This window comes from Phyllobates terribilis, unplaced genomic scaffold (genome assembly GCF_046119375.1).
Source record: "Phyllobates terribilis strain yellow unplaced genomic scaffold, ASM4611937v1 Scaffold_4__5_contigs__length_816908805, whole genome shotgun sequence".
Taxonomy (NCBI): domain Eukaryota; kingdom Metazoa; phylum Chordata; class Amphibia; order Anura; family Dendrobatidae; genus Phyllobates; species Phyllobates terribilis.
The window spans coordinates 742349512-742376721 of record NW_027362764.1 but is presented as its reverse complement, the minus strand read 5'-3'; the positions used below and the strand labels follow the sequence as shown (position 1 = coordinate 742376721).

At 44.4% G+C, this 27210-nt stretch overlaps 1 protein-coding gene and 1 long non-coding RNA gene across 5 annotated transcripts in view; one reads left to right on the top strand and one right to left on the bottom strand.

Moving 5' to 3' along the window:
• Nucleotides 1-3613: 3613 nt before the first annotated feature.
• LOC141265996 (uncharacterized) overlaps nt 3614-27210 on the bottom strand; it is a 68370-nt gene continuing 44773 nt past the window's right edge. The window contains exons 2-3 of the long non-coding RNA XR_012320182.1: nt 23220-23399; nt 3614-3814 (exon numbers count right to left, since the gene is read on the bottom strand). This is a non-coding gene — a long non-coding RNA (uncharacterized lncRNA). The remainder of the gene's footprint in view (nt 3815-23219; nt 23400-27210) is intronic.
• SAMD12 (sterile alpha motif domain containing 12) overlaps nt 13149-27210 on the top strand; it is a 1186303-nt gene continuing 1172241 nt past the window's right edge. Inside the window, exon 1 of one of the 4 annotated variants that reach the window (XM_073679804.1) lies at nt 13149-13501. In XM_073679804.1, coding sequence (XP_073535905.1) covers nt 13489-13501 — 13 coding nt within the window. In that variant the 5' untranslated portion in view covers nt 13149-13488. The remainder of the gene's footprint in view (nt 13502-27210) is intronic. The other 3 variants (XM_073679803.1, XM_073679806.1, XM_073679807.1) reach the window with 3 other exon arrangements.

The window sequence follows — 27210 nt, the reverse complement described above, 5'->3', positions numbered from 1 at the left end:
TACAGGAACCATAGTACTGATGAGAGTTAGTCAGTATCACTAATAAATATTTATATACAGGTACCAGCAGGTGACATCTTCTCTGATTGCAGTCACACTCTTTATTTTCTTCTTTATCTTCTCCAGAAGCCATGATGATTTTTCACATCCACAGCTTGTCTCTGCAGTGTGATTATAATGATCCAAAGTCAAAATATCTGCCATGTGCTGTGCCCCCGAATAGTTGCCCCTCACGGTGCTCCCTGCACAATATGACTCCACACTGACACATGTCCCCACACTGTCCTCTTCTTTCCATATTGGGTCCCCTCTTTACACTGTCCCCTCACATTGTGTTCCCCCTATACCTCCCTTCACATAATGTCCTCAAACATCCCCCCCACCCATACAGTCTCCTCATACTGTCTCCTTACACATTTCCCTACAGCTTCTGGCCATATTGTCTCTTGCCATGCAGGCCTGATCATGCTTCTGATGTTGCCTTGACTCGGAAATGTCAGCACTGAGGGCTTCAATTGTCCTCGTGCCAAAAATGCAAGTACAATTTATTTATTTTACTCATTTATATAGCGCCATTAATTCCACAGCGCTATACAGACATTATGGGCACTGTCCCCATTGGGGCTCACAATCTAAATTCCCTACCAGTGTGAGAGGAAACCCACGCAAACACAGGGAGAACATACAAACTCCTTGCAGATGTTGTCCTTGGTGGGACCCAGGACCCCAGCACTGCAAGGCTGAAGTGCTAACCACTGAGTCACCATGCTGCCCATGATGGAAGCTGGCGTTTTACACCTTCTCAGAAAACAACCAAATCTCACTCCGAGGAAAGAAGGATGCTGCAAAATGCATTTGCTTGGGAGGATATCCCGAACCGCTGTATCAAGTGACCCAACGGTGCCCCCCGCAACACCTTAGATACATGACTGGTGTACGTTACTGTGGCATAGCATGGGTTACTTACATCCAGAATGATGTAAGTATTTTACAACCCCTAACTATAGATTATTAGCACTCAGCGTCCCCCACACCGATCCAGTACTGATCTTCTTATCCCCCAAGTTAGTTTGCCCTTTGACCCTCTAGTTCTTTTATTCTTTTTGCTGAAATGTGACTTTTCTTTTCCTAAAAATATATACATTAAGATAATATATTTATTTTTTTCATAACATTTTTAATGCAACTGTTTCATTACCCTATCCCTAACCTCTTTCTAAAACTATCCCTATCCATACCCCTACTTCTAGTCCCCTAGTTAGGGATAGTGAGAGTATGTACAAATAGAATATTACTTATGATATGATATATTATAATTGGGGTCATCTGTCTCAGCAGGTCCCCATATCTCCTCTCACAAAATTACAAGTGATTGGAGAGTCAGAGAACTGAGAGAGAGCGCAGGGCAGCACATGATTACTGTTACTGCCTATGCAGAGAGCAGCTAGTGCTGTACAGAGAGCAGGAAGGGATCTCCGCATCTGGCAGTGTTATTTACATACAGTGCACATGCCATATTCATCAGATGTTCTGCTATAAAATGAGCATTTTCAAGTCTGATGTCATATCTGACATTTTATATTCCTACAGTTCCCTAATATATTCATTTTCAGAAGAGAATAATCGCAGCCTGTTAATATCCGGCCACAGCTAAGAGGAGCAATTATTTATTACAGAAATATGTGAAGACTTATACTAATTCATTTTTTAACAAAAGGTTCAAAGGGCTGAGGCTCCAGAGTCCTGTGCTCCTTGCTCAGCATCAGCGCTTGCTTATTTTATAGCATTTGTGTCCCAAGGAAGGGGAAAGAATTACCATAAATAAAGGGCAGATGCCAGGCAGGGGGCTGGGATGTTCAGCACCCACCACCCTCAACAAAGGGGTATGATAGCATCGGCATGGCCTGCTCTTCTGGAGGTACTCCACTGCCTTTTATTGCAATCCTGCATGTGATGATACCGAGACTGCTGAAAAGTCATCTGTACGGAGCAGTAAATATGAGTCTAATTTTAGGCCTAGCAGCCAGTGTAAACATTGCAATTTCATATTTTTTTTTTGCATGGATAATAATATGAAAAATTGAAAATCAAAAATTTTCAAAATGAAACCCCACTGTTTGCAGGTGACCCTATAGTCAAGAGCACAGAGCGCACAGAAGAGCACAGCTCTATACAAAATGAATGTGATCTGAGCTGCAGTACCCGAGAATGGCCACTATGTACATCCAGCCACCATGAGCGCTGCAACCAGCTGATTGATGAGGGGTGCCGGGTGTCAGACCCCCTTCATTCTGATATTGATAGCCTATCCTAAAGATAAGTAATTAATATCCAAGTCCAGAAAAGCACATTTAATATTTTTACTAATACAGAACTCCAAATCCACTACATTTTAAAATTACATTTTATAAAAACCTGCCTGCCTTTAGCCATCACTAGGGGGAGCCTAGGAGCACACTGCATACTGAATAGCACTAAACACAATAATAACACTGCATGCAGGAAGCTCATAGGCTCCATCTAGTGGCAGCTGCAGGCAATTTTATCATTTATGCCTATGCAGGGGATTTGGAGTTCTGTATCAGAAAAACTGAGCTCCAAATGATATAGAGATATAATACCAAATTAATCAGAATACTGGACCTAAAACACGGTGGGGTAACATGTGGAGATTCACTTTAAGATTGAGAAAGTAATTTTACTGTGAAATTAAACGAGTGTTTTGTTTTTCCATAATTCATGTATCTTCCTTTCCGCTGTCAAACGATCTTTATTAATCACCACTAGACATATATCCTGAGGATTACACACTGATGTCTGCACATAACTAATATCATCAGATCCATGTTTCAATCCATTGAGTATATTTTTACTAAAGATCCCCAGGACACCGCTCTGTGGCCGTCCCTTTAACGACAGCCTCGAGAACTACAAAGTGAGACTAGAGTAATTAATATCATTTAGAAATATTCCTGTTAGAGGATTAATACTATCTGGAAAAAAGAAGCTGCCGGCGATATCTGCAGAACCGACATTACTGTATAAGTCTAATTAATTCAGATTTATAGAAACCGCAGGAAATAGTAAATTCCAAAAATGGAAAATGATAAATAGGTCGTGAGGCTGAAGACGTCCATCAATCGCCCAATGATTCCATCTCATGACATCGTCTCTTCTTGTTTGTGCTGCACCCACCCATTCTGTGGAATTAATTGCTCAGGACGATTCCACATATTTCCAACATCAGTACTAAGAAGAAGATATGAGCAGATTCATTTCCCCAAAAATTCTGATTCTGCTGACATTTTTGGAATTCGATTTGTTCGAGTCCAACAAAGCGGTGTCCGGCCGAGAGTTTTTTGAGCTGGAGAAGGGTTAAAATAATAATAATAAAAACATTCTGTGCAATTAATTGCTCAGGATGATTCCACATATTTCCAACATCTGTCCTTAGAGATAGATATGAGCAGATTCATTTCCCCAAAAATTCTGATTCTGATGAAATTTTTGGAATTCCATTTGTTCGAATCCAACAAAACGTTGTCCAGCCGAGAATCTTTTGAGCCGGAAAAGGGGTTAAAATAGTAAAAAAAACCTTTGTTCTCACCTGCTTTTACACCACCTTAGATCGAGTCTTCATCATTTCTGCTTCATCTGATCCCATGATCCAGTTTGCTCCCCCTGCTGCCGTTCTCCCGTTGTTACATCTGGACCTCCCTGCTGCACCAACATCTGTCCGTGCCGCAGAACAATGGATTATGGAGGCAGAAAACGACAATATGCCGCACTGGCTGCCATGCCAAGGAAACATGGACTGTGGCAGAAAAAAAAACAAAGGACAACCAAAGGTTAGAATGATGGAATTGGTGGTCGCGCTGTTGTATCAGTGAGACACAACTAAGAACCAGGAGAGATTCGAGCTGCGGTTCTTCTACAAAGGGAAAACTTGTCTGATGGGAGAACTTACATGTGATGCGGCTTTTGCAACCAAATCTAACACAATTTATAATACAATATATGAAAATAGAGTTTTCTCAACGTCATCTATAATAAGAGCAGCTGAACAGTGTCGGACCCCCACTAATCTAACATTGATAACCTATCTGGAATATTAAAGTAGTGGCGCGACCCTCTAATCCTTAGATGTCAAACTCAAATACACAAAGGGCCAAAATAAAAAGCTTGGACAAAGTCGAGGGCCAACCTTGATATCTATTAAAAATAAAAGTCTACAATTGAGAAAGTTTTTCCTTATCATCAAATATAACAATGAACCTTTTCATATGGAAACAAATTTAAAGAGTTTGTCGAACGAATAAAGTACATTTTGATTAATAGATCTTAGAATAAAATAAAACACATAATCACAAATGGGGCATGTTGGAATAATACAATATGTTATGTAAGAGCAGTAAAAAGCATATGGCCCAATGGCCCAATTTAACAAGTAATAACCTTGAATTAATAAATAATACAGATGATGCCAACAAAAGTGCTCCCCCAAACACAGTATGATACCCCCCAGTGAATTATTCCACAGTACCCTCCTCACGCACGTTATGGTGATCCTACTGTACCCCCCTCCCTCTCCAGTAAAGTATGGTGACCTCAACACAGTATGATGTCTTAACTGTGATCCCCACACAGCCCTCCACACAGTATAATGGGCCCTACATAGTCCTCCTTGCAGAATAATGGCCCCACATAGTCCTCCATACAGAATAATGGGCCCCACATAGTCCTCCATACAGTATAATAGACCCACATAGTCCTCCATACAGAATAATGGGCCCCACATAGTCCTCCATACAGAATAACAACCCCACATAGTCCTCCATACAGAATAATGGGCCCCACATAATCCTCCATACAGAATAATGGCCCCACATAGTCCTCCATACAGAATAATGGCCCCACATAGTCCTCCATACAGAATAATGGGCCCCACATAGTCCTCCATACAGAATAATGGCCCCACATAGTCCTCCATACAGAATAATGGGCCCCACATAGTCCTGCATACAGAATAATGGGCCTCACATAGTTCTCCATACAGAATAATGGCCCCACATAGTCCTTCATACAGAATAATGGGCCCCACATAGTCCTCCATACAGAATAATGGGCCCCACATAGTCCTCCATACAGAATAATGGCCCCACATAGTCCTCCATACAGAATAATGGGCCCCACATAGTCCTGCATACAGAATAATGGGCCTCACATAGTTCTCCATACAGAATAATGGCCCCACATAGTCCTTCATACAGAATAATGGGCCCCACATAGTCCTCCACGCAGAATAATGGGCCCCACATAGTCCTCCATACAGAATAATGGGACTCACATAGTCCTCCATACAGAATAATGGGCCCACATAGTCATCCATACAGTATAATGGGCCTCACATAGTCCTCCATAGAGTATAATGGGCCTCCACATAGTCCTGTATGGAGATACAGATTAATGGCCTCACTGTAGCATCGGCGTCTCTTCCCCCCTGACAGGCAGAGACGCCGTCCCCCTTACCGCCGCGCTCCTGGCCCAGCGTCTTCCCGCCCTCCTGGTGCCAGCGCGCGCAGCTTCCCGAGACCTGTGCTTAGGGCGCGCGCTCCCTCCCTCTTAAAGGGGCCGCGCGCGCTGTCCTAAGAAGTCCCTGGCCAATGGCCGGAGGACCTCTCATATAAAAGGCACATCCTCCAAAATGGAGGTGCCCGTGCAAGGTTGTAGCTCTGTGTTCTAACTCTGCTTCAGCCCTCAGGTCCCGCTGCTAGTCTGACTACCAGTCCAGTCCGCCAGCCTGACTATCAGTCCAGTCCGCCAGCCTGATTATCAGTCCAGTCCACCAGCCTGACTACCAGTCCAGTCCGCCAGCCTGACTACCAGTCCATTCCGCCAGCCTGACTACCAGTCCATTCCGCCAGCCTGACTACCAGTCCAGTCCGCCAGCCTGACTACCTGTCTCCGCCAGCCAAGTACACTCTCCAGCTCGATGGTCTGCCTACGGTCCAAACCCGCTAGTCTGTCTATGGGCCTGGCTTGCCTGCCTACCCGGAGAACGTATCAGTCACCTGCCGTGCCTACCAGCCAGCCTACCTGGAGGATCCTGCCAGTTACCCGTGGTGTCTGCCAGTCCATCTACCCGGATCACCCGTCAGCCTGCCTGCCGTGCTCATCTGCTGTACCGGTCAGTCCCTGCCTTCTAACCCGTGGGAGTCACCTGCTCTCATACAAGGACTGGTCCAGAGTAGCACCTGGTCCCTCTGCTCGGTCCTTCCCTGGTTCACAGAGTCGATTGAGCCGCCGTGCAACCTTGGTCAGTCCGAGTTGATACCTAGTTATGCCCCTCTAGTCCCTCCTTGCATCGCAGCACAGAGGTTCCACCACCTGGATCAGTAACACTCACATAGTCCTCCATACAGAATAATGGCCCCACATAGTCCTCCATGCAGAATAACGGGCCCCCCCCATAGTCCTCCATACAGAATAATGGGCCCCACATAGTCCTCCATACAGAATAATGGGCCCCACATAGTCCTCCATACAGAATAATGGGCCCCACATAGTCCTCCATACAGAATAATGGGCCCCACATAGTCCTCCATACAGAATAATGGGCCCCACATAGTCCTCCATACAGAATAATGGGCCCCACATAGTCCTCCATACAGAATAATGGCCCCACATAGTGCCCCATACAGTATAATGGCCACACATAGTCCTCCATACAGAATAATGGGCCCCACATAGTCCTCCATACAGAATAATGGGCCTCACATAGTCCTCCATACAGAATAATGGCCCCACATAGTCCCCCATACAGAATAATGGCCCCACATAGTGCCCCATACAGTATAATGGCCCCACATAGTCCTCCATACAGAATAATGGGCCCCACATAGTCCTCCATACAGAATAATGAGCCCCACATAGTCCTCCATACAGAATAATGGGCCTCATGTAGTCCTCCATGCAGAATAATGGCCCCACATAGTCCTCCATACAGAATAATGGGCCTCATGTAGTCCTCCATGCAGTATGATGGGGGGGCGGTGCTGGCATCACGGGCCATAAATAAACACCCTGCGGGTCAGAGTTTGACATGTGTGCTCAAATCTGTTTATTTCAAAGAGTAAAAGACAGAGGGAAAGTGGGATTGATAACTGATTAGGCACGCTGTGGACTGGAGAATCAGCAACACGCCATTTCTGCGCTGATATTTTCTTCTAAATGTGGATGAGGTTTTAAAAACCCATAAAGAACATGGGAGCTAGCGTGGATATGAAAAGTCTACACACACCTGTTAAAATGCCAGGTTTTTGTTATGTAAGAAAAATCATACTAAGAAGAATCATTTCAAAACTTTTTCCACCTTTAATGTCAGCCACAATGTGTACAAACCAATTGAAAAATAAACTGAAATCTTTTCGGGTGGAAAAAGAAAAATAAAGAACTAAAATAATGTGGTTGCATAAATCTGCATGAGCTTAAACTAATACTTTGTCGAAGTTCCCTTTGAATGTATGACAGCATTCGGTCTTTTTTGGTCGGAGTCTCTGAGCACGGCACATCTAGAATTCGCAGTCTTTGCCCACTGTTCCTTGCAGTAGCTCCACATCTGTCATATTGCGAGGGCATCTCCTGGGTTACAGTGCCATCTTCAAGTCACCTGGTGATGCTATTCTTTTGTCGAATTGGAGGTCACTTGGGGCCGTTGTTGTGCTGTAAGGTGAAATTCCTCTTCATCTTCAGATTTTTAGCAGAGGTCTGAAAGTTTTAATGCAAAATTGACTAATCTTTGTAACTGTTCATAATTCCCTCCAACTTGACTAAAGCCCCAGTTTCAGCTGTCAAAAAACAACCTCAAAGTATAATGCTGCCACCACCATGCTTCACTGGGAGTATGCTGTTCTTTTGGTCATGCGACGTGTTGGTTTTGAGCTAAACATACTTTTTGGAATTATGGCTAAAAAGATCAGCCTTGGTCTCATCAGACTATAACACATTTTCCCATTTGTTTTTGGTAGACCTGATCTGGGCTTTGGCAAAACATAGCTGGGCTTGAATGTTTTTATTTGTAATAAAAGGCTTCCATCTTGTCACCCTAGGCCATAGGCCAGACATAAGAAGAATATGGGAGATTGTTGTCTCATGTGGTACACAGCCAGTACTTGTCAGAAATTCCTGCAGCTCCATCAATGTTGCTGTTGGCCTATTGGCAGCCTCCAGCGGCAATTTTCTTTTTGTCTTTTCATCAATTTTTGTGGAACGTCCAGTTCTAAGTAATGTCACTATGGTGCCAAATTTAAGCCACTTCTTTATATTGCCTTCACAGTGTTCCATGGTATATCTAATGCCTTGGACATTTTTTGTACCCTTCTCCTAACTGATAACTGTCCGGAATTTGGAGAGCTGTCCACAGGTCTCGGAAGGTCAGAGTATGTCTTGATTTCAGCTGTATCTGTGTTCTCTGGACACAGTCACAGTTTAATATGGTGGTGGAGGAGGGAACCACCAGATCCTTAGTCCATTGTTTAATGACTGGCAGCAGAGACGAGGAGCAGAACACATGGTCAAGTGTTCTGGGCATGTGTGCATGTAGCAGAGAGGAATATGTGCGTGTGTGGCACCCCTGGGGTCTAGTTGCCACAGTAATAGAAATATTATGTCTGAGAGCAAGTGGGAGGTTTCTCTGGTCAGGAGCCCTAAGCATGCAACACTGCCCGCCCAGACCTGGGAGGGGAGGAATCTGCCCTTATAAACTGGGTCTGGGGCGGGATTAGGACAGACAGAGCCTGCAGAACAAGCAGAGCAGACAGAGTCTGAGAGTCAGAGCCTGGAGAGGGAAAGTGACAACAGGAGCTCTCTAGGAGCAGGAGCGAGTGCCAGAGGCTGTAAGCTAGAAAGCTCGCCTTGGCTGAAGACACTAAACCCGGACACGGAGTCCGAGGCTGTGGGGACATCCAGGTCCAGCAGCAGAATCCAACCGGCAGGGGATTCCATGTCCTCTGGCCATAGAAGCCCGGAGGCACGGTCACAAGCAAGGGACCAGCACAGCCATCGTGAAGCGGAGGCTAACGGAAGGCCCCAAGTCACCGGCCATACGGGTGAGCACCACACGGTATACTCAGGGACGTGGGCTACTTCTACCCGCATAGAGCAAGGTAGCCAGGAAAGAGTGCAGATAGTCGGGGAGGCCTACAACTCCACCTGGCCAGGGGAGATCCTACTTGCTTACAGACTGACCAGGCCCCTACTGCTAACCAGTACTCCCGGGAGGGTCTGCGTTATTCCATCAGTAAAGACCCTGAACTGCACCACACGTCTCTGTGTTTCATCGCCGCACCAGCACCATCAGTACTGGGACGCTCACACCATTACTCTCATCATCCACACTAGCTGCCCTGAGGCAATACTTCTCCCGTGGGGAGTTATCCCATACTTGGCTGCGCATACAACATCAGCCTCAGCGTTCTGCAGCGCATCGGCGGTCCCCACTGACCGCAATCCACGGGTGGCGTAGTCGGACATTTGTTATCACGCTCAGACTGCCACTGGTTTGACCGCCCTGGGCACGGACCGGGTCACAGCCACGGAGGACTACAACCCCCAGCGATCCGGCTCCGGGTATCCCCTGCACAGCACAGGCCCAGGGGGCGCGTCACGTGCGTATAGCGACCTGAATGTGTCTTAATGTAGCCGAAGTGTGTGTTGATGTAGCAGTGTTGTGTCTGCTGATGTAGCAACACAGTGTGGGTTAATGTAACAGAGCTGTGTGTGTGTTGATGTAGCCGAGCTGTGTGTGTTGATGTAACAGAGCTGTTTGTGTGTTGATGTTGCAGAACTGTGTGTGTGCTGATATAGCAGAGTTTTGTATGTTGATGTAGCCAAGCTGTGTATTTATTGATGAAGCAGAGCTAAATGTGTTTTGTTGTAGCCAGGCTGTGTGAGTTGGTGTAGCAGAGTTGAGAGTGTGTTGATGTAGCAGAGCTTTATGTTAATATAGCAAAGATGTGTTCGGGTTGACATAGCAGAGCTATGTGTATTGATGTATCCGATTTGTGTTTTTTGATGTAGCAGGGAAGTGTTTGTGTTGATGTATCAGAGCAGTGTTTATGAAGGAGAGATTTTTGTGTTGATATAAAAGAGAAGTGTGTTCATTGATTCAGCATGTGTGTTGATGCAGCAGGGCTATGTGTGTGTTCATGTAGCAGAGCTATGTGTGTGTTCATGTAACAAAGCTGTGTGTGTTGATGTAGCAAAGCAGTGTGTTTGATGAGGCAGCAGAGCTGTATGTTGATGGGAAAAAAACTGTGTGTGTTGATGTAGTCAAGTTGTGTTTTTGGTGATGTAGCAGAGCTGTGTGTGTGGTGTAACAGAACTGTTTGTGTTGATGTAACCGAGTCAAATAATGTATGGGGGAATTTATTATAGGGGCATCATATTGTGTGAATGTTACATACCTGGCGGCATCCTTGCATAGTGGTCCATCTCCCACTGTGCAAGAGCGCGCACTTGATTTCCAGACCAGACTGCCACTCTGGCTTCTTTCCATACTGTCTGCTTTGCTCTGCTCTGCCTGTTTAGGGCGACGCCCGCCGAACTTCCTGTTTCTTGTAGCTGCTGCAGACACACCCCTAATGCGTCCTCAGCCTATTGCTGTCTGTCACCTGGTATTTAAACCAGCTCCTCCTTGGAATCCTTGCCTGAGCATCTTTTTCTGTCAGTTGGCTTCTTGTCACTGATGTGCCAGGTCCTGTCTATGTTTCCTGTCTTGCGGTATCAGTTCCCGTGTCTGAACTGTGTCCTGTCTGTGCACTCTAGCCAGCTGTCTTTCTGCCTTTCCTGGAGGCTGTATTTCCAGGCCCGTGTGAACACGTTCTTAGCCTGTTCGTCCCGCCCTCTGGGGGCCGCATACCCAGACTCGCTCCGGTATCTCGCTACAGTACAGTTCCTGTCTGAACTGTCTCCTAACCTGCTTCCTGTTTTTCTCTATGCCCGTACCTTCCCTTTCTCCTGCATTGTCTGAACCAGCACTTGGCTTTACCTTGGCTCGTTTCTGTATTTGTTGCAGCAACAGTTCCTCTCTGAACTGTCTCCTAACCTGTCTCCTGTTTATCTCTATGTCCGTACCTTCCCTTTTTCTGCAGAGTCTGAACCTGCACCTAACTCCTACTTGTTGTCGCTGTACTTCCGTTTGTGAGTTTAGAGTCCACTCACTTCTTCATTGCAAGTATCTTGTGTGTATCTGGTTCTGCCTTTCCCTTCCTGTCTGTTCCGTGTGAACAGAGCCCTGTCCCCTCTGCTCTGTCTTGCTCACCGCTCCGGCGGTTCTTGCCTGCTCTGCCTTGCTCACCGCTCCTGCGGTTTCCGCTCTGCTCTGACCCTTTGCTCACTGCTCCGGCAGTCTCGCTCTGCTCTGACCCTTTTCTCACAGCTCCGGCAGTCTCGCTCTGCTCTGACCCTTTTCTCACAGCTCCGGCAGTCTTGCTCTGCTCTGACCCTTTTCTCACTGCTCTGGCAGTCTCGCTCTGCTCTGACCCTTTGCTCACTGCTCCGGCAGTCTCGCTCTGCTCTGACCCTTTGCTCACTGCTCTGGCAGTCTCGCTCTGCTCTGACCCTTTGCTCACTGCTCTGGCAGTCTCGCTCTGCTCTGACCCTTTGCTCACTGCTCTGGCAGTCTCGCTCTGCTCTGACCCTTTGCTCACTGCTCCGGCAGTCTCGCTCTGCTCTGACCCTTTGCTCACTGCTCCGGCAGTCTCGCTCTGCTCTGACCCTTTGCTCACTGCTCCGGCAGTCTCGCTCTGCTCTGACCCTTTGCTCACTGCTCCGGCAGTCTTGTCCTGCTCCACTCTTGCTCACTGCTCTAGGCAGTCTCGTCTTGCTCTGCTCTTGCTCGCCGCTCCGGGCGGCCTCACTCTGCTGTGTTTATCCACTGCATCTGCGGTTCTGTTCCTGAGTCCCAGTCTGTACTGGGTCCTATCCATTCTGTGCTCCAACCTGTCGTACCTGCCTGTACCTCCCTGCCTGCATACCAGTCGTGCTTACCAGCATCCACCTGTTTGCATACCGGCCGTACCTGCCAGTACCTCCCTGTTTGCATACCAGTCGTGGTTGCCAGCATCCATCCGTCTGCATACCAGCCGTGTCTGCCTATACCCACCAGTCTGTGTGCCAGCCTAACCTGCCTGTTCCTGTATTCCCCAGTGTAGGTCAACAGCCGTGTCCGGGGTCTGACCTGGAGTAGCACCTGGTCCCTCTGCTCGGTTCCTCCTTGGTGCACTGGCATCGTATGCCGTCGTGCGACCTTGGTCGGATCGGGTGGATACTTAGTTACGCCCCTCCAGGCATTCACTCTCCGGTACGGTCCAGTGGAATCACTACATATACACGCACACGCCAGTCAACCCGGGCGCGTACATTACAGTGAGAAAGCCATGAAAGATGAAAGGGGTACTGTACTGTTTTGGAACATTACCACTCTTCACTAGGAGAATATTTCTGTGTGAGGATATAAAGAACTGGTAGAGATTAGGGTACTGGCTTAGCATAAAATGAAATTGCCGCAATGTGCCGCACAGTATGTGTACCTCTTTGTTTTGCTGCAAAGTTGGGAGGTTTGGGAAAAATTGGTGGAAGATAAGAGGAAATGATTTTCTGATAACACCTGAGATACAGAATAATTGGGCATTGCTCAGAGATTTCTACTATCGAAGTCAAAAAACGTTGGCGATGGTTAGCTTGATGGACGGAATGTTGTGATGAAAGCTGCGTCCACAAAACGGTGGGATATTTCTAACCGAGAAAATTAGCTAAGTTGCTTCTTTTTTTTATTTTAGATACATAGAAGCAATGGTGGATAGGGCTATTAATAAATGCCCCCCATAATATATTCAATCATATGATCTTCTCCAATTCTGCAACAATGTATCACTGTATGTCTATAATCTGCAACACAAGGCAAGAAAGAATCACTACAAGGAGCAGAATTAGGGCAAAGTACAAGCCGCCAGTCCAGTTTTTCTAGCAGAGCAGCCGCATGAAGCCATTGGTCTGCTTACTACACCTCCTTGGCACCTGACTAGGAAGTTCTTAGAGAAATACCATGTTTTCTGCCAGAATTGACTACTGAAACGCAGCATTCTGGGAACCGTAGTCCGGCGCTGAATGATACGTTCTTATTACATGACATGAATGGCATAAATCAGGATTTTATGTATAAGCCTCTCTCCCAATGTAAAATCCTCCAGGACGTCACGTCTGTATCTTCGGTGGGAGCAGAGGATGGGGGAGCGGGATGCGCTTTTTTAAAGTAAAAGTACTACATCTCCCATGATCCTCTGCGGCTGGTTTTGAGGTTTGCTCTATGCAGGTTGCTTATAGCAGCTGATGGAAAACAGAAAAGAAATCTCCGCTCAGTGAGAATAAAAGAGACATCTGCTTCCTGGACTGCAGGAATAATGAGCGGAGCGTACGACTGCTGAGGCCATGGCTGTGGAGGGTGAGTGGCTGTCATTGCTGCCATTGTTGGCTGCAGCCTGTCTGGTGGCAGCAGCTGGCATCTGTGGGTAAGGGCATGACGTCACATAATTGTAGCGCTGGTCAGCTGCCAATCACTGCTCTGCAATAGGGGAAGATGCTGCTGACTGCCACTACATGGCTGCACCGGCTATAAACCTATAGAGATGTAGCAGAGCTGAGTTTGTCATTTCATATAATCGCTTGCGTCGTGGAAACTATGCCTCCTTGCAAGGTGTCAAAGAGCCCCATTATCTTTGGGTAAATGTTATCGGCAACACTCAGATATATAGCAGAGCTGAGTTTGTTATTTGACATTTTGTGTTATCTATTGGACTCTATGGGATTACACAGTACACTGGTAGATAACTTTAGCGTAGAATATACAGTGGCCTGCGGGTGAAATAAGTATTTAAAATGTCACCAATTTTCTAAGTAAATATATTTCTAAAGGTGCTATTGACATGAAATTCTCACCAGATGTCGGTAACAACTCGTCCAATCCACACAGGCAAAGAAATCACCATAGATGTCCATAAATTATGTGTAATAATGAGAAATGATACAGGGAAAAAGTATTAAACACACTTACTGAAATTTAATTAATACTTAGTATAAAAGTCTTTGTTTGCGATGACAACTTCATGACATCTCCTGTATGGAGAAACTAGTCGCAGGCATTGCTCAGGTGTGATTTTGGCCCATTCTTCCACACAAACACTCTTCACATCCTGAAGGTCCCGGGGGCTCCTTCTATGAACTCTGAGCTTTAGTTCCTTCCATACATTTTCTATAGGATTCAGGTCCGATGATCGGCTCAGCCATTCTAGCAGCTTTATTTTCTTTCTCTGATGCCAATTGAGAGTTTCCTTGGCTGTGTGCTTGGGATTATTGTCTTGCTGAAATGTCCACCCTCATTTCATCTTCATCATTCTGGTAGATGGCAACAGATTTTTTTCAAGAATGCCTAGATACATTGTCCATCAATCCCTCCTTCAGTTATATGAAGTTTGCCAGTGCCATATACTGAAAAACAGCCTTCCAATCTAGGACAGGGGCGTGATGAGCCATCAGTATGCTGATTGACAACTCAGCTATCCAATCGGATGCTGATCGTGCTGATCTGTCAGTGTCTTGAGTGACAGTTTAGCCATCCAATCAGGACCAGGATGTGCAAGGGCTTCATCCATGTGTCTCCTGTTTGGAGTAATTACCTGGCTATTTTGCTGGCTCTCTGCCTTAGATTGCTGCCAATTGTAGCTTTGATCAAGAGGTGTCTGCATTCTCTGTTCTCCTAGTCTTGTATTCTGATCTTTGCTGTTCAACCTTGGACTTGCCTTGACCATCCGTTTGCCTATCCCTTTTGTTGTGATCTGCTACCTTCTTGGAATTTTGACCTCGGACTGTTACCTGACTACGCCTTTATCTCACCCCTCTGTCCATGATGTACCCTCCTGGCTTTTGACCTCAAACTTCTTGACTACCCAGTCTCACGGCTTGTCCATGAGTAGTGACTGGTGTCACACCTATTCTTTTCAATTGCAATTGCACCAAAACTGATTTAAAGATGGTTTCTGGTGTTGGAAAACCCCTCTTACCCGACTGCAGTTTGTTTTAAAAACAACAAACTTTGCTTTACACACCCTCCCTGGGTGCACTACTGAGTCTCTTCCGCTGCTCTGGGTGTCTGTTATTGTCTGTAGCATTGACGTCATGAACACAGCGCTGCTGCCAGTCAGCAAACTTAGTGGCTCTGCCAAAGTGGGCGGCACAAGTTAGTCAGAGCCACTGAGCTCACTTATTGGCTGCAGGGTTGTCGTTGTGATGTCAGAGCTGCAGACAATAACAAACAGCTGGAGGAGCTGTGATGTCTGGACCGGCTGCAGCCTTTTGCCACCGCCCCACTATCAGTATTTAGTCAGTATTCGGTCAGTATTTTTTCTCAGCAGTGGCAGCCAAAACCAGGAGCGGGGGATAAATGCAGAATTGGTGACTTGTTTCTATTATACCTTTTCTCTGATTGTTCCTCACCTGGTTTTGGCTCCCACTCCTGAGAAAAAATACTGACCGAATACTGACCAAATACTGATAGTGGGGCCATGGCCTTAGAAGCATTATATACAATGGATTAATGGCGGTCCAGCTGCTGATACCACAATTGATCCCAAGAAGAGGAGACCCAAGTCATTGGTGTGAATGGAGCGGTAATGATTATGTGCGACCACCACCCTGTAGACCGTGACTGGAGTGGTAGTGATTATGTGTGACCACCACACTATAGACCGTGACTGGAGTGGTAGTGATTATGTGTGACCACCGCCCTATAGACAGTGAATGGAGTGGTAGTGATTACGTGTGACCACCACCCTATAGACAGTGAATGGAGTGGTAGTGATTATGTGTGACCACCACCCTATAGACAGTGAATGGAGTGGTAGTGATTATGTGTGACCACCACCCTATAGACCGTGAATGGAGTGGTAGTGATTATGTGTGACCACCACCCTATAGACCGTGACTGGAGTGGTAGTGATTATCTGTGACCACCGCCCTATAGACAGTGACTGGAGTGGTAGTGATTATGTGTGACCACCACCCTATAGACAGTGAATGGAGTGGTAGTGATTATCTGTGACCACCGCCCTATAGACAGTGACTGGAGTGGTAGTGATTATGTGTGACCACCACCCTATAGACAGTGAATGGAGTGGTAGTGATTATGTGTGACCACCACCCTATAGACCGTGACTGGAGTGGTAGTGATTATGTGTGACCACCACCCTATAGACCGTGACTGGAGTGGTAGTGATTACGTGTGACCACCACCCTGTAGACCGTGACTGGAGTGGTAGTGATTATGTGTGACCACCACACTATAGACAGTGAATGGAGTGGTAGTGATTATGTGTGACCACCACCCTATAGACCGTGACTGGAGTGGTAGTGATTATGTGTGACCACCACCCTATAGACCGTGAATGGAGTGGTAGTGATTATGTGTGACCACCACCCTATAGACCGTGACTGGAGTGGTAGTGATTACGTGTGACCACCACCCTGTAGACCGTGACTGGAGTGGTAGTGATTATGTGTGACCACCACCCTGTAGACCGTGACTGGAGTGGTAGTGATTATGTGTGACCACCACCCTATAGACAGTGAATGGAGTGGTAGTGATTATGTGTGACCACCACCCTATAGACAGTGAATGGAGTGGTAGTGATTATGTGTGACCACCACCCTATAGACAGTGAATGGAGTGGTAGTGATTATTTGTGACCACCGCCCTATAGACAGTGAATGGAGTGGTAGTGATTATCTGTGACCACCACCCTATAGACAGTGAATGGAGTGGTAGTGATTACGTGTGACCACCACCCTATAGACAGTGAATGGAGTGGTAGTGATTATGTGTGACCACCGCCCTATAGACAGTGAATGGAGTGGTAGTGATTACGTGTGACCACCACCCTATAGACAGTGAATGGAGTGGTAGTGATTATGTGTGACCACCACCCTATAGACAGTGAATGGAGTGGTAGTGATTACGTGTGACCACCACCCTATAGACAGTGAATGGAGTGGTAGTGATTATGTGTGACCACCGCCCTATAGACAGTGAATGGAGTGGTAGTGATTACGTGTGACCACCACCCTATAGACAGTGAATGGAGTGGTAGTGGTTATGTGTGACCCCCACCCTATAGACAGTGAATGGAGTGGTAGTGATTATGTGTGACCACCGCCCTATAGACAGTGAATGGAGTGGTAGTGATTACGTGTGACCACCACCCTATAGACAGTGAATGGAGTGGTAGTTGCAGATAAGAAGATTGAAAATAGACTTAGTGGTCACCCTCTTACAAAAGCCTGGCCTTTATTACTGCCTGTATGAAACCACTGTGATGTGCAGCATTTATGTATTGAGTTTGATTCTTTCAATTATTGGGTGCTCAGTTCCTGCAAATAATGCAAATATAATGTATAAAGTCCTTCTCCGCTCATCTATGCATCGGGAGGTGACATCATATTTACTGACACATTGGAATTAGATTCATTAAAATGGTAACGCCGCACAATATCTGCTGAATGTGCCAGCTTTCTTGTAAGTATCAGTATGAACTCTGATGAGGAACTGGGTGGAAAAGGACTTGCCCTTTAAGATGCACTTGACTGTTATTTGTGGGAACATGTATTGGGCTGTAGTCAAGCAGCCCACTACTCCATTATTTCTAGTTTAGATTACAGGTTGTCATTTAAGGGATAGTCCCCCTTTAGGAACTTCTTTTTTTTCACTGCATACAGTATATCTGAGGCTACAAATAATTTTTATAATTGAGTTTCTTTATACATTTTGCACCTTTTTTGCTTTTACAGGTTCTTTGTTTTGTACAACATTCAGCAATGTCCATCAGTTCTATAAAGTTTTAGCAGAGCGGCCAAGTTCCACTACCATTGCACCAGTCAATCGAGGGGGGAAGAAGGGGTCAGAAAACTCTATTCTAGTGAAGAGTGGGGTTCTCTATAGTCTTACACTCATTGTGTGTAGTTAATAACTTGTTTTAATTGGAAAAAAAAACTTAAAGAGATTGTCTTATACCAGCAACTTCTTAAAATGAAGCCAGCCCAGCTGATTGCTCTGATCACTGCTTCTTAAACTCTTAAAGAGAATTTGTCAGTGTTATTGCTCGACTCTGGGGCTCGATCTGGTGACCTCTGGCTGGTGGTCGGTTTCCCTCTCTGTTGGACCACAGCTTGTGTTGTTTCTGTCCAATTGCTGATAATGCTCTTGTCTTTCTTTTGCTTTGCTGTGTTGCTTCTGTGCAGGTGTTTTCTCTTCCTATTTTGGGTTGTCCTATCACATCTTAGGCAGGACTAATAATACTCTCCTAGCACATGCAGTCTTTGCTGGCTATATTCCAAGTTAGATGGATGTTTGGAGTCCCAGTTCCCCAGTCAAGGATTATCTTGCTTAGGTTTTCTCTATTGCTTCTCCTGCAGTTTGTTTGAGTGTTCCCCTTCTCAGCACACTTCCCATTTTGTTACATTAAGAGTCTGGGGGTTTCCACGTATACCAAAGGTCTTTTTGGGTTCCTTTCTTTTGCTTCTGTCTTTCATGAATGACAGTGTAATCACATCTTAAGCCCTGTGTCTCACCTTTATCTGTGTGCACTATGTTCTGTTGTGGTTGTTTTAGGTTACACCCTGTGTATAGTTAAGGACACTCAGGGTCAGCCGACATTGAGTGGGGGTGTCATTGCGTAATACTAGGGGGCCAACCTTCGTAGTCAGGCAGGGACAAATCAGGGATTTGTTTAGCCTGTAAAGGAACCTGCGGTGTGCAGGTTTAACATCTCCCCTGGTTTGTTCATCCCCATGCGAGTGTTAGGGCTCAGTCGTAAGCGTCCGCTTGGAAACATGGTGAAATCTATGGGCAGCATGTTCTAGAGTAGAAGCAGTTGAGCAAACTGATATAGGTTTGTGGGAGAAGGCTCAGTATAACTTCATTGGAATCCGTGCTTATTCTGAGCTGAGGAGTCCACTGGGCGGTTCTAATCAGTGATTGTCAGTCTTCCCCGTACAAGAATATATGTATATAGAAAAAGCTGCCGATCTCTGACTAGGACCGCCCACTGGACTCCTAAGCTCAGTACAAGCAGAGATTTCAATGAGCAAACTACAAGATAGACCATGTTCACATATAAAGTATTTTACATCAGTATTTGTAAGCCAAAGAAACGGAACAATTAGAGGAAAAGTATAATAGGAACACGTCACCACTTCTGCATTTATCACCCACTCCTGGTTTTGGCTAACAAATACTGTTGTAAAATACTGAACATGTGAACGTAGCCTTAACCAGATAATGTCACTAGGATGTGATCTTCCTGTAATATGAAAGGGAGCAAAATATCAAATCGGGTAACAAGAAGGAAGAAAACTGAGAGGAATGTCATCTATTGTGTTTATGCTACGTAAAACATTGTCCCGCTTATCTCTGATCGCAGCTCATGTGTTTTATGCTTCTTTCCCCATGACAGATCTTATCTCAAATCTTGTGTTAAAGAGTGAATGGAATGGGGAACACGGAAAGAACTTAAATGGGTTTGCCCACAAACAAAAGTTCATTTTAATCAATAGATCTTGGAATAATAATAAGTTCCCCAATTGGATGTGTTTAAATAAAATGTTAATGTGCTGAGATAATCTTATAAATGTGCCCCTGCTGTGTACTGTGTAATGGCTGTGTCTGACCGTACAGGAATATGGTCTGATCATACCACATCTCCTGGGCAGGGGAGGAAGCAAAAGAGTATACAGACATTACAGCAGGGGATCGCAGCTGATTCTTTGTGTGAGCTAAAACATTTCCCTGCCTGTTTTTAAACAATGTTTTTTTTACTTCATAGAAAGGATTAGCTGTGATCTTATGCTGTAATGTCTATATACTCTTTTCTCCCTCCCCTGCACAGGAGCTGTGGTATGATCAGACTATGTTCCTGCACGGTCAGACACAGCCATTACACAGTACACAGCAGGGACACATTTATAAGATTATCTCAGCACAGGAACATTTTATTTAAATATATTCAATTGTGAAAATTATTATCATTCCAAGATCTATTGATTAAAATGTACTTTTGTTTGTGGGAAAACCCCTTTAAAGGAGAACTCCAGTCAGATAGACCTTCCGATATGTCATAGCTACACCTAGTGTCGCCTGTGATCTCCAGCCATCAGTATCTCCAGAATGTAGGGCCTCTACAGACAGATAAAACCCCTTTGGTACGGCTTAGAGATTTCTATTTGATACACGCACGCCGCCTAAGTTCAAATAGGGGTGAGACTGGTTACATCAATTCGTTGGAATCCCGTTACTCAGGGCGACCATAGACCATGTGCTGCAGCTTCATTCAGGCACACGATAGATTCAGTTGCTGACCAGACACATCTGACAAGAGTCTTCATAAAAGGTAGAACAGTAACATTTAATGAGGCATGGCCAGTACAATGCAAATGTCTCTTTGAGCAACAGGCTCCAGTAATAACAGTACAGTCTCCTTTGCAGCACAGCAGTTCACAGCCTATTATCCGGTAGCACAGTATAGCACAGTTTTAAAGAATACACAACCACAGGCTTTTCCTTCACAAGGACTCAATAATACACACCATTCTTTATCCTGCATGGAGATGGAGGGGGGGAAAGGGTGTGATGAGGGAGATAATCTCTAGGACAGGCTTCATTCCAGTCCTTATCTTCCTGGCCAATAATACTCCACACTGTTAGCTCAGGGAGTCTAACTGACCTTTGTTTAGTTTCCCTCCTGACCTGAAATCTGTTCCCTTGCCTTCTGCGAGATACAGATCATAAGCCACCTTTCTCTTTGGCTCTGGCCAGACAGTAAAAAACTTCCCACAATCCCCCTGGGGCTCTACTAAAAGATTCCCCTTCTCCTGTGACTGTGTTAACCCCTCTTGTTGCTGGATGCTTCTGGAGCACAACACTTCCTGTCTCCTGTGCTTGTGTTACTTCTAATAGTTGCTGGATGCTTTTAAAGCAACAGCACTACTTCTGCATGTCACATATTACTGGAAACCTGACACAACAATCTACGCAAAGAGCCATTGCTTAAAGGGAATTTGTCTTCAGAAAATGACGTATTTTAAAGCAGCTGTTAAACGTGTTTTTTTTAATTCTTGATGCAATTTTTTTTATTTTTCATAACACTATCTGTTTTAAAAAACAAAACAAAACGGAAGACTTTCAACTTTCATACAGGTCGCTAAGTATTATAATAGACTCCAATAAGCAAAAAACGTTACAAATGAAAGAAAAACAGATGGCTGATTAAAGGATCCATTTTCCATAGACTTCAGTGTTAAAAAAAAAACATCCAGATTTTTAAAAACGTACTAAAAAGTTGTGTCCTCAAGCTCTTTTGCCACTGAATTGCTGCTGAATACATTCTAATCGATCATTACTGGACATGTGAACACAGCCTAATACTTCGCGTTCTGGACTGAAGATTTTTCAGCAGTCTCCGTATCACCTCCTCCTCCTGTACAATGACTGATAACACCACTATATACAGCTGATAACAAAAGATCCACCATTCACAATAGGAAATGTCACAGCTCACCTCCTCCTCCTGTACAATGACTGATAACACCTTTATATTCAGTAGATAACCCAGGACCCAACACTTACAATAGGTCATGTCACAGCTCACCTCCTCCTCCTCCTGTACAATGACGGATAACACCACTATATACAGTAGACAACACGGGATCCACCATTCACAATAGGTGATGTCACAGCTCACCTCCTCCTCCTGTACAATGACTGATAACACCTTTATATTCAGTAGATATCCCAGGATCCACCACTTACAATAGGCAATGTCACAGCTCACCTCCTCCCCCTCGTGTATAATGACTGATAACACAGCTATATACAGTAGATAACACTGGATGCACCATTCACAATAGGTGATGTCACAGCTGACCTCCTCCCCCCTCGTGTACAATGACTGATAACACCTCTACATACAGTAGATAACACAGGATCCACCATTCACAATAGGTGATGTCACAGCTCACCTCCTCCTCCTCCTGTACAATGACTGATAACACCTCTATATACAGTAGATAACACAGGATCCACCATTCACAATAGGTGATGTCACAGCTCACCTCCTGCTCCTCCTGTACAATGACTGATAACACCTCTACATACAATAGATAACACAGGATCCACCATTCACAATAGGTGATATCACAGCTCACCTCCTCCTCCTCCTCCTGTACAATGACTGATAACACCTCTACATACAGTAGATAACACAAGATCCACCATTTACAATAGGTGATGTCACAGATCACCTCCTCCCCCTCTTGTACAATGACTGATAACACCTCCATATACAGTAGATAACACAGGATCCACCATTCACAATAGGTGATGTCACAGCTCACCTCCTCCTCCAGTACAACGACTGATAACAACACCTCTATATACAGTAGATAACACAGGATCCACCATTCACAATATGCAATGTCACAGCTCACCTCCTCCTCCTCCTGTTCCTTCACAACTGCCTTTACCCAGATTAGAGTATGCTCAGATAACACTTCTATACAAATAAACAGGGTATGAGTCGATCTTTTGTTTCTAATATCCTTGTCAAGAACAGGTAGTAGGAGCCTAATATTAGGCCCAATAACAACATTTTGTATTTTTGTTTAATTGGATGGTGATATGAAAAATATAAAAATATAAATATTAAAAATTCAGAAAACGTTTCACATGAAAACTTGATTGTATACAATAGTCCATTGTCTGATGACGCATCCTCATAATTCCCATTTATGGCCTGTTTTTTTTTGTATGTCATAAATCAGCTAGAACAAAATCCCCATTTAACAAACACAAATATGGACTTTAGTTATTAATATCACCCTTGTCGTAATTTGACTACAGTGTTCTCTGCTGCAACTTCTTTAATGACAGTTACAATGCTACATAGGAGATGACAGTTGGTGCTCGTAAAATTCTATGGAGGGAGGATGAGCTAGAGACAGACATTCTGCTGCAGGTTCTGAGAGGACAGTTACAATGCTACATAGGAGATGACAGTTGGTGCTCATAAAGTTCTATCTCACTAATGGGAAAAGCTCTATTCACTGAATACAGATTTTACCTGTGAATTGTCAATATTGACTTTTAGAATCGCTGCTTCCAATAGGTGGCGCTAGAGTTCTAGTCCTCTTCCTCTCTGAAGAGACAATTTGCATATGTAATTTCCCAGAGGAGCATGCATGGCCTATAAGTCTCCTCACTCTGACATGCCAGGCCTGGCTTGTCACTCTCCACAAGACACCTGTGAATTGAGAGTTTTGAGAATGAACGATCAGTCCAGGAATAGAAAGAAACAGATTTCTGTAATAGAATATATTACTTATTTTCATGTGTGCTTTTCATTTATGGGGAAAAAAAGACCCTTAAAATGACGGTTACACTATAAAGCGCCTGTTCTCTTATCTGGGTTCGTAAACTTTTATGACAAGGAGGAAGAGAACTGGGAAGAATGTCGTAGATTGCTTATGTTTATGTAAAGCATTGTCCCGCTTACCTGTGGTCAGAGCTTGTCTGTTTTTTCTATTTTCCCATGAAAGATTTTATCTGAAATATTGTCATGAGTGGAATGTATAACAGTGAAAAATGTATTTTCTGGTGTTGGTTCAGGGGACCGCTCACCGGACTCCTAAACTCAGACTACGCAGGAATTAAGAAAAGTTATAAGGGATTTTATTCCCTAAAACTATATATCATTCTGCTCAGATCTCCCGGCTTTATAACAAGTCGCCTGCAGAGTGAACTGTATGTTCAATGTGACTTCTCAGGAATTGGGAAAAAAGTGCCACTCATGTCCATATTGCAACTCAGTCCCCTTATACGTAAATCCTTACGACCTGCAATACCAACTACAGCCACTGGACTAGAGTGGCGCTGTTTTGGAGAAAAATCAGATATGTTTTTTTTGAATTATCAGACAATCCCAGTATCACAGATGTGCTTATTGCAACCAACTCAGTCCTCCTTTCCATGACTCCTCATGACCTGCAATACCAAATATAACCACTAGACTAGAGTGGCGCTGTTTCTGGGAAAAATCAGATCCTTTTATTTTTTTCAATTATCAGACAACCCCAGTGTCACTCGTGTGCTTATTGCAACTCAGTCCCCCTTTCCACAACTCCTCATGACCTGCAATACCAAAAATAGCCACTGGACTAGAGTGGCGCTGTTTCTGGGAAAAATCAGATCCTTTTTATTTTTTTTCAACTATCAGACGACCCAAGTGTTACTCATGTGCATATTGCAACTCAGTCCCCCTTTCCACGACTCCTCATGACCTGCAATATCAAATATAGCCACTGGACTAGAGTGGCGCTGTTTCTGGGAAAAATCAGACTCTTTTTATGTTTCAATTATCAGACAACTCCTTTAATGACACCACGTGTATAACTACATCTATTAATGGTCATATAATCAATAAGAGCACAAAACGCCCATACTTATATACCGAGCCTAATCATCTACCCGCATGTTATCAGAAGCCATTAAAGTCTCATCCCGCGGCATCTGCACAGAGGTTAAACGCAGCATCTCATTAAGTTTGCAGTTTTCAGATTGACTTTTTCTCTGTATTGTTGCAAATGGCGAGCGGAGACGCGGGGGCGCATCATGAGAAATTCTGCCGACGCTGCACTATTCAAAATGACACTATTAATATACATACTTGTTCTATCGCTCGGTGTTCGAGTCCATAAATGTTAGTATTTGTGCCGTGCAGATTAAAATATCCTCCCGCTCACGCCCCGACCCAGAGCCGGATTCTACAGCGCTGCGTATTATACCGCGACGGCTTGAAGTCGATAGGAAGTATCATCATTAACCGTCTTCTACATTACATACAATTTGTCAGCCAGGTTACTTTTTTTTTTGCAGCAAATAATTTTTCGGTGAAATATGTCTTCAGACCTTATTTGGATTTCGTGCTTTTCAACCCAAGTCATTATTACCTCCCTGCTCCATTATAATCTGTTTCCAAGCAAATGTCACCGCAGCTAATGAGTTCATTTTCTGAATTTAGGGACTTACAAATCTTGTCTAATGCGCTCCCGTTGATTAAAGGGAGTGAAAAACATATATTATTTTAAATGCAATTTTACTTCTGGGTCTGATCTGTAGATCAGAGATGTCAGCGAGCGGCAATTTGGCCTTGGTGAATTGCAATATTAAAGCTGGAATTCGTTTCGAATTGAAAAATATAAACTGAAGACGGAAGGAAGTGGGTGAAACAGAAGAGAAATATGGAAGGAAAAAGTTTACTATGAACTGCTTGGTTCACTTTGCCCGAATGTAATTATCTAATATACTTCTATACAGGCTTGGACTGGCCCACGGCAGAACAGGAGAATCCTCCGGTGGGCCACCACTCTCTTATATGAGCAGTACTTGGCACTATATACTTGAATTACTATGTACAGACAAAGGCAGCATCTTATTCATGTAACAATCTACCCAGATCATTGTTCTATAAATTTGTGATTGACGATAATGTCAAATTTGCACGTACCTGAAAAGTGGGGGCCGGGAGTTGGTTACTGGTGGACCCTCTGCACCCCAGTCCTACACTGCTTCTGTTTTTGGAGAGATCACAGTGGAAAGATGCCATAATAGCAGGGAAGGGGTAATGCACTACTGACCTACTGAAGAAAACCACAGGACACTATCGTGTGTGACTCAAAATCACTCTGCAACTCAAGTAAAAAAAAACAAGTAAGCGCCAAGGATATGGGAACAAAACCTAAAAAACGAAACCCCCCAAAAATTGAATGCCCGAGACTTTACATTTTTCACTCTTTGTTTCATTGAAGCCATTTGGTAAATTCTAAAAAGTTCATTTTTTTCTCATTAAAGTACACTCTGCGCCCCATCTTCACTGAAAAAAACAGAAATGTAGATATTTTTGCTAATTTATTAAAAAAGAAAAACTGAAATATCACATGGTCATAAGTATTCAGACCCTTTGCTCAGTATTGAGTAGAAGCCCCCTTTTGAGCTCGTACAGCCATGAGACTTCTTGGGAATGATGCAACAAGTTTTTCACACCTGGATTTGGGGATCCTCTGCCATTCTTCCTTGCAGATCCTCTCCAGTTCCGTCAGGTTGGATGGTGAACGTTGGTGGACAGCCATTTTCAGGTCTCTCCAGAGATGCTCAATTGGGTTTAGGTCAGGGCTCTGGCTGGGCCAGTCAAGAAGGGTCACAGAGTTGTTCTGAAGCCACTCCTTTGTTATTTTAGCTGTGTGCTTAGGGTCATTGTCTTGTTGGAAGGTGAACCTTCGGCCAAGTCTGAGGTCCAGAGCACTCTGGAAGAGGTTTTCATCCACGATATCTCTATACTTGGCCGCATTCATGTTTCCTTCAATTGCCACAGTGATCATGAATTTCTTCTTTATGGCTCTCATGAAGGCTCTTCTCCCATGATTGATCAGTTTGGCTGGACGGCCAGGTATAGGAAGACTTCTGGTGGTCCCAAACTTCTTCCATTTAAGGATTATGGAGGCCACTGTGCTCTTAGGAACCTTGAGTAATGTAGAAATTATTTTGTAACCTTGGCCAGATCTGTGCCTTGTCACAATTCTGACTCTGAGCTCCTTGGGCAGTTCCTTTGAGCTCATGATTCTCATTTGGTCTGACATGCACTGTGAGCTGTGAGGTCTTATATAGACAGGTGTGTGCCTTTCCAAATCAAGTCCTATCAGTTTAATTAAACACAGCTGGACTCCAATGAAGGAGTAGAACCATCTCAAGGAGGATCACAAGGAAATGGACAGCATGGGACTTAAATATGAGTGTATGAGCAAAGGGTCTGAATACTTATGACCATGTGATATTTCAGTTTTTCTTTTTTAATAAATTTGCAAAAATTTCTACATTTCTGTTATTTTCAGTCATGATGGGGTGCAGAGTGTACTTTAATGAGAAAAAAATGAACTTTTTAGAATTTACCAAATGGCTGCAATGAAACAAAGAGTGAAAAATTTAACGGGGTCTGAATACTTTCCGTACCCACTGTACCAAAATAATGTGGGACATAACACTATAAAGAACTAAATCAC